General features: G+C 45.8%; 1 protein-coding gene across 1 annotated transcript; it reads right to left on the reverse strand.

The window, feature by feature from the left end:
* Positions 1 to 799: 799 nt before the first annotated feature.
* Tmem215 (transmembrane protein 215) lies at positions 800 to 4,014 on the reverse strand. The gene has a single exon (XM_029475880.2). It carries the CDS (start codon positions 3,946 to 3,948, stop codon positions 3,241 to 3,243), a length of 708 nt encoding a protein of 235 aa, XP_029331740.1. The 5' UTR covers positions 3,949 to 4,014; the 3' UTR covers positions 800 to 3,240.
* Between the last annotated feature and the right edge of the window lie 4,068 nt (positions 4,015 to 8,082).

Raw genomic sequence — 8,082 nt, forward strand, 5'->3', positions numbered from 1 at the left:
TTCTTTAATATGACAAAACTAATAATGATGGTCAAGAGAGTAAATTCACCAAGTAGTCGATGCCGTGGTCTCAGAAGGGTGTCACTAATAGGTAGAGATTAGAATTTGAAGAAGAGAAACACCATTAAAGGAATTCACTCTCCGTTTCTGTTTGTCAACTCAGGGGATGTTAAGATCCATAATACTGAAAACATTTCGGAGGAGTTGATAAGCAGAGTTGGAGGAGAACCGGAAGCTAACTGTATCTGGACCCCTCCCCCAAGCTGACTGCAATAGAGAGTAAATGTTGAAACAGTTGTCTAATGTGCTCCAGCTTGGGTGTCTTGGCTGAATTCACATTTAGGAATCAAGAAAGAGGCAGATGGGAAAAGAACCTGGGGTCCTAATGAGTAGGAATACAGAGCAAGGGAAACCGAATAGAGAAATTTCCAAAGTAAAAAGCCTATTTAACATCAATCGGAAATGAGTATCTGGATGAATAGTCAAGACAGGAAAACAAGCACCTGTTTCACTTGATATCATCAATTAGGGAGTTCTTAAAGGCTTCCAGGAGCAAGCCCTTTGCTTCTTGTGTTAACATTAGTAATTTCCTGAGTCTGTTGGCTTTGCCCCCTTTCTCCTGCCTCTATTTTTTAAAAAAAAGAAAAAAGATAAAGAAAAACCAACAGGCTTACCCTGAATAGTACTCACACAGTTGATTAGGGCATCAGGCTGCCTTGCTGTATAGAGGAAGGGGTGGCCCAGTGGAAGATGCTAAGAAAAATCCACACAAGACACAACTACACATTTTATTCTTTGGGGAAAGAAGGTTAAATCTCTCAGCCCAACATTTGCAAATCATTCTTTTAGCACAAAAGAATATACCCAAGAGCGTGTATTTAGATAACTTCAGTATTTTAAATAGGTAAATGGAAGATTTTTTTTTCCTGAAATACAACTTGAAAATGTGATTTAAAATGGCTAATTACTTTAAATCGGTACTTGTCCTGTGACTTGGAAATGGGACTCTGTGCACACATGTGCACATTATATGAAAAATTAAAACTGTTTCCAGAAGAAACTTTCCCAAAATCCAAACCTTAGCGGACACTCCAGTCCTCGTCTCTCAGACCCACGTAAGACTTGCTGAGCCCAAACAACCTTCGTCTGTCTCCTCCCGTCTAAAATTGCTTACAGTGACAAACACAACAGGGGGAACTTTCTGCTTTCAAAACAGATATGGTGATTTTTTTTAGGAAACCATCCCTCACCATCTCAGGTCTGAAGTCAGTTACATATAGTGCAAAGCTGTCTGCTAGATTACTTTGGGCTACACCAACATTTACATTTTTTCTCAAAAAAAAACCTTTTAGCATCAATAAGTTTCAGTTTTATGCCCGGGAACGCATTGGTATCTAATAAATGCTAAATATGTCGTGCTGAAACGCGCCTGCTTTCGTAGTCTGCAAGTCTTTTGAGTAGCAGCAATTTAATCCATGTTGCATGATTTTGATCATGGGTTGCATCACGTGGACATGCATTTTGCTGTAGCTTATTTCCTGCAACATACAGTTTCTGTGGTGTAGCATTTGAGATCATCCCACCTGGGACTGAGTGGTGGAAACGTCCAGTGTGCAGACCAATCCGGCCCCATTCCTCTGGGAAGCTGAGGGGTTGGAAGGTGAACTTTGTCCACGATCACACACCTTATTTTCTGACATTGAGGACTGACCAGAAAGATGAAATCCTTTTGATCTTAAGCATCATTCAAGAATTAGGATTTTTAAGAGCATAATCCTTAAGAGAGGACAGTTGCCACACTTAAGAATCAACAGGGCTGGATTTAAAATACTTAAAGATAAGCCCCCATTTCTTTTGTCCCCGATTCACCTTTTGGGAGAATGTAACTAAAACTATTTGATATAAAAATGAGAATTTAAAATTCCCTGAAGGATATAAGATAATCCTAATTCTCAAGCCTAAATTTATCACCATTCATATATATAATTCAACTATTCCACAAGAAGGATAAAATGGCATTTTAGCTGATTATTCTTTTTATCTGTTGCAATTAAACAAGACAAATAGGAAAGACATTTTAGGATAGCATGATGATGTTTCTCCCCTCAGCCACAAAAAAAAAAAAGGTGGGAAATAATGAGAATTTTGTCATGTAAATTTCTCTGATCCAGTGAAGTTAATAAAACAAGGGCTTCAGAAAAATCTTATAAATTAACTCTTGTTTCATTGCATTCTCGTCAAGGTTGGGGGAGGGGCGCTGTTGAACAAATGAATAAATGACAAATGAAGGCTTAACCATGTGTCTCATACAAAGTTTTCATAGTGCTCAGGACTAATGGATTGACCTGTAGTCTCACACTTTAAAAGGGATATAGTAATTCCTAGTACATGCCTCCCAGAAATGCTGAAGGTACTTTGTAAAATGTGTTTCACAAATTGATAAAAAGAAATCCTAATCTAACGATATCACAACAAGCCATTTTGTACGTGGTAAGGAAATACATCAGTGTGAATAAATATTTTAAAAACTTCAGATAAAGTCCCAGCAACTCAGCTCAAATGAAGACTTTAAGAAGTAACACGACCACCTAAAATATTAACGTTTCACATAGCATAATCAACACTTTATTTGAAACCATGATCTTGTCAGAGGTCGGGATTCAATTATACATTTCAACAATTTTAACTCCCCTCACTCCAAAACCCATCCCATATCAGGAGGATTTACCTATTCTGTCTTGATTTTTATGTCTTTCAACAATTACCATGTGTGAAAAGCTATTATCAGGCAAAAAAAAAAAAAAAGCAAAACAAAAACCAAACCATATAAAGGAACATACAATTTTCCTTCATGTTCTTCAAACACAAAGCAGCCGGTTTCTGTGTGAATAGCCCCTGCATCATTTGACCCCTGGCAGCTAACACTCCCTAGACTCACCTGACGGCAAGCACCTTTTGGGCTGTTTTACAAAGCAATCAACATTGTTTAATTTGTTCAGAAGCAAATGGAACTTTCTTCCTGTTTACTGTCTCTTCCCAGTGTCCTTAATTCTCCATACTTCCCTAAACTATGCCCCCAACATGCCTATTTACATGAGTATCAGGCACCAGAGGTCTGCACCCCCATCACATACCGTGCCAGTTTGTAACAGTGTGAAGGCTGTTGGAGCAGAGATTCTCTTCCCTTGGGAGCTGAGTATAGCAATGTGTCTGTCAACATGGGACCCTTGTATGAACAGGTCAGACTATTGTCTCGTGGTCCCACCTGCCTTGGCTCTGGTTGATGTAGCAACAGTATCTGTCATAGGGGCTGTTTTGCTTGTAGGAGCAAACGATGATACTGTCCTGGGGCACAAAGAAGATGCTGTCCTCGGGCTCAGGGCGGTCAGATCTGTCCCAGGCTGAGCACTTGGCATCCAAGGCACTGTAGGCAAGGGAACTGGCCGAGGGGCAATAGCCATCCAGGTATCTGGATGTCTCCTCCTGCCGCCCACTCTGGACTAGACTCTGGCATTCTCCTTCCTCTGTGGGAGTGGGGGTAGTAACGGAGCTGGCCATAGGCACCTCACCTGGTCCCTGTGGGAGCTGCTTGCCTCTGAGGCCTGCCTTCTTAGCCAGTTCATCCGAGCTCCCCTTGCCTGACTCCAGGTCTGATGGGGTCCTCAGGAGTTCCACCACTTCCTTGTCCTTGGGCTTCCGGAAGCAGGGTAACTTGCGGACCCAGAGTAGCTCATTCTCTGGCCACTTGGTGCAGCCTTCGGTTTTCCTGGCCAGAGCAATGGCAGCGATGCCTGGTAGGCAGATGGCTGGCCCGATGGCCAACAGAGGGATGTTCCCCAGAGTTTCCCCCTTCATGCCAGAGACAGTGAACATGAAACCAAAGACCAGGAAAACACTGACCAGGGCCACCACCAGCCCAGTCCTCGGATTTATATCATCAGGCCGCATCTTTCACTCCATCCAGCTTGGGGCTGCCTGGTAGCCAGGGAGTACCCTTTTGCTTTTTTTTTTTTTTTTCTGTGGGAGGTGAAATCACAGGGGTTAAAAAGAATCCAATCCAACTTCCCACCCACCAACTCTTTCTTGCTATCTCTGACTTCTCTCTCTCCCTCTTTCCTCCCCTCCCTCCCTCCCTCTCTCTTTTCTTCCCCCATCACTATTGCAACCCGTTCTATCTCATACCAACATGTGTCAAAGTATGGTCACTGAGTTACCTGAAGGCTCCTGCCACCTCTCAGTGTCTCCAGAAAGCTTTGTATGGGCTGTCCCTCTGTTCTCTTCTTGGATTCCGAGAGCCAAGCCTGGTTTTCCCCACCGACACTTGCACAGGAGGGGGGGTCGGGGAGGGGAGGAGGGAGGTGGGCTAGAGGAGGAGGGTCTTTCCCAGCCGCTGCGAGTAGGTAGCCAGAGCTCTAGAAGCGGAGCCTGGGCGCAGCGGATCGGAGTGGGCGCGCGGCGCTGCCGGCGGGGAGGGAGGACTCCGTCCGGGCAGGAGGAAAGCGCGCGAGCCTGGCCGCCTTACATCACTTGCACCGCGCTGGGAACAGAGATGGACGCGCGGGGGCGCGAGGGGGTCAGAGCCCAGCGGCCGCGGGAAGCGGCCAGCAGGCGGGTGGCTTGGACCCGTGTTCGTGCGGCTGCCATAAACCGGAGCCCAGAGCTCCTTGCCCACGGGGCAGCTGGTGCACCGTCCTAGTCTGGGTTCCAAATTCAGGATCTAAGGGCTCTGGCGACAACGTGAGATGATGTTGGAGACTGGCTCTCTTGGCCAGTTCCACATTTCCTGAGCAAATGCCCCTGCCCCGACAGCAACCAGGTTCCCCAGGACTGTCTCTGCCTCTGCCTCTCCCAGGCAGCTCCACCAGGCGCAAGATACCCTCGAAGAAGCTGGGTCGCAGGCTGCTTCTGCCTGACCTGAGCGTCCCGGGAGAGCACCCAGGCGGTAGGAGCACGAAGGGCAGGCCTCCGGGTCCTGCCTGTGCCTAGAAGTCACCAGAGTCTCCTCTGCTGGACTCCCATCTTTGCACTTAGCAGAAAGTATCCTTGGAAACTCAATCCCACAGACGTGGTTCCAACCACACTGACTGGAGCCAGGAGGAAGGGCTTCTGGTTCTGATCTTCATTCAGGTTGCCCGCAGGACAGACTTTGGTTTGAGGGTCAGGCCCAACCGGTGACAAGAGACAAGACTCTCCTGTCTTGCTAGTCTCAGTCCAGTGTCTGCCTGCGAAATATAGGGTTCTCTTGTCCCTAGGGAAGATTAGATGTGGTTGTGATCTTTCACCTGGTCTGTTTAAGGTAGAGGAAGGGAATTAGGAAGGCAAAAAAAAAAAAAAAAATACTTTCTTTCATGCCAAGTCTTGACTTGGTGGAAAGAATGTTGACAACCAGACCTTCTCCACCTAGGCTGGCCCTGTGTACCAGAATCAGTCATCAGGAGACTATTAACAACAGATGTCTGAGCAAATGCTATGACGATTACAGAAGCGTAAATTCCTACCACAAGGCTTTGGTGCGTGGTTCCTGTTCAAAATGCACAGAAAGGTACACGCATTCTTTTCTGCTCATATCGTGTGGTTATAGTGCTCTCAGCGCGTAAGGCAGGATCCAAGTCAACAGAGACCTGTCTGTCCGTGTAGATGAGGACTTTGGCTTTATCCACTGAACAGCAAAGAACACTAGGAGGGTTTTAGGCGGAGATTAAGTGTTCACGTTTTTTGACAGATGGTGCCAGCAGATTAGAGGGTGTAAATCTGTGCCTGGAGACTTGTTCATGAAGCAAGGCAAGACAGGACGTGGCCCCAAGAGTGCCAGGCTGAGAGAGGTGTTTGGAAGAAAGTGAGTCTGAAGGATGGTTAAGGATGGGTCCAACCGCCCTGGCTTGAGGCAGAGAGGTGGACTCCCTGGTTTCTCACTTCACCCAGGGATATCAGAGGGCAGGCTTCTTCTCCTTTTTATTCTTTTGTTTATCATGTTTGCCTTTTATATTAAAACTTATCACATAGCTGGCTGCACTTCTGGGCACATACGAATGAAGAAAGGGGAAAAGGCAGACAGCTAAAGTGAGGTGTCAGGTGTGTGGCCATTTTGAACAGGAAAGGGGTAGTTTGTTTGTTTGTTTGTTTGTTTGTTTTTAATAGCATCTTCACTCGCATAGACATCTGCTTTACAGAGATCTGGGCTACAGAGGAGCCTGGAACCCAAGTCTGTCGGTCTGTTTCCCAGACTCACGGCTGCTCTGGAGGTTGGTTTTGTTAAGGAAAAGGGAAGCAACCAGCTCCAATTACTGAACACATTTCTCTCCCGGAAAACCCCTTTCTCATCCTTTACTAATAATACCCACTGTCTTACCCTTCTTCCATGGTAGTTTCAAATAGCCTGGGAAGCTGGGAAGCTTCTAAGCCTCTTTCACTTGTCCTGTCCCCTCAGCTCCAGGGCCATAGTGATCAGCTATGTGTTTGATATTGCCGTTTGGATCATCTACAGACACCTCATGCTCAAATGTCCCAGGCTGACCTCACCTGTTCTCCAAGCTTCTCTTTTTCAGTAAGTCCTATTTATCCCATACACCAACAGCATAGTTGGGACTCTAAAGATGCTTTTTTTCTTTACTCTGAAGAAGTTTTTGTTTCCTTTTTGTGTATTCTTCTCTCATATATTGACTGCAGTTTCCCTCCCTCCCCTGCCTACAATCTCTCCCTCCCTCAGATCTACCCCTCCTCCATCTCCCCTCAGAAAAGAGCAGGCCTCCCAGGGACATAAACCAAATATAGTATAGCAAGCCACAGTAATAGTAGACACATACTCTCACATCAATGCTGGTGGAGGCTACCTAGTAGGAGGAAAACAGACCCAAACGCAGGCAAAAGAATCAAAGATAGTTCCCTCACTCCCATTGTTAGGAAGAGCGCAAGAAAAGCAAGCTACACAACCATATCATATACACAGAGGATCTAGGTCAGACCCATGCAGGCCATTTGAGTCCCTGTTAGTTGGTTCTGTGAGGCATGTTCTTATGATGTCCTTGATCCCCCTGGCTCCTCTAGTCCTTCCTCCCTCTCTTCCACAGGACTCCCCGATCTCTGCCTACCATTTGACTGTGGGTCTCTGCATCTTCTCCCATTAGGTGCTGGATGAAGTCTCTCTGATGACCATTAAGTTAGGTTTCGGTCCCAGCACATCTTGCAGGCATGAAAAACTGTAGGTGGGAGGTTTGGTGGCTAGGTGGCTGTACAAGTCTGCACTCCTACTAGCAATGAGGGAGTGTTCCACTTGAGGTCTTGCCTGGTTATAGAGGATAGCTGGTTCAGGCTCTCCCATAATTAGGCGTCTTCTCTCTGTCACCCTCAAGGTTCCATGGGGTTTCCATTGTACTGGGTCGCTCTGAAATACTTCCCAATTCTATCCCACTCTTGCAGTTTTCTTTCCCTCCACTCCCCACACCTGATCCATTCTGTTTCCATCCCCACCCACCCCATTCCACCCTTGAAATCTATCATGTTTCCCCTTCCCATGAAGATTCCCCACTTAAGCTCCCTTTATTACTTAGCCTTTCTGGGTCTGTGGATTGTAGCATAGTTATCCTTTACAGCTAATATCCACTTATAAGTGAGCACATACCATGTTTGTCTTTCTGGGTCTGAGTGACATCACACAGGATGATGCTTTTGAGTTCCATCCATTTGCCAGCAAATTTCATGAAGTCATTAAAAACAACAACAACAACAACAACAACAAAAAAAAAAAACAGCTGAGCAATACTCCATTGTGTGAATGAATCACATTATTTTTTCTTCTTCTATCCATTCTTTGGTTGAGGGACATCTGGATAGTTTCCAGTTTATGGCTCTTATGAATAAAGCTGCTATGATCATAGTTGATCAAATGTCTTTGTGGTAGGATGGAGTGTCCTTCGGGTATAGGTCCAGGAGAGGTATGGTTGGGTCTTGAGGTAGATCAGTTCCCAATTTTATGAGAAACTGCACCCTCACTAGCAATGAAGGAGTGTCCCCTTGCTCCACATCCTCCCAGCAGGAGCTGTCACTTGTGATCTTGATCTTAGCTATTCTGAAGGTATAACATGG

The sequence above is a fragment of the Mus caroli genome, unplaced genomic scaffold (assembly GCF_978045245.1).
Source record: "Mus caroli unplaced genomic scaffold, Mus_caroli_1 scaffold_6, whole genome shotgun sequence".
NCBI classification, from domain to species: Eukaryota; Metazoa; Chordata; class Mammalia; order Rodentia; family Muridae; genus Mus; species Mus caroli.

Bases quoted from the DNA above. Each gene is read 5' to 3' on its own strand.
- Tmem215 (XM_029475880.2), bottom strand. From the start codon at position 3,948: ATGCGGCCTGATGATATAAATCCGAGGACTGGGCTGGTGGTGGCCCTG.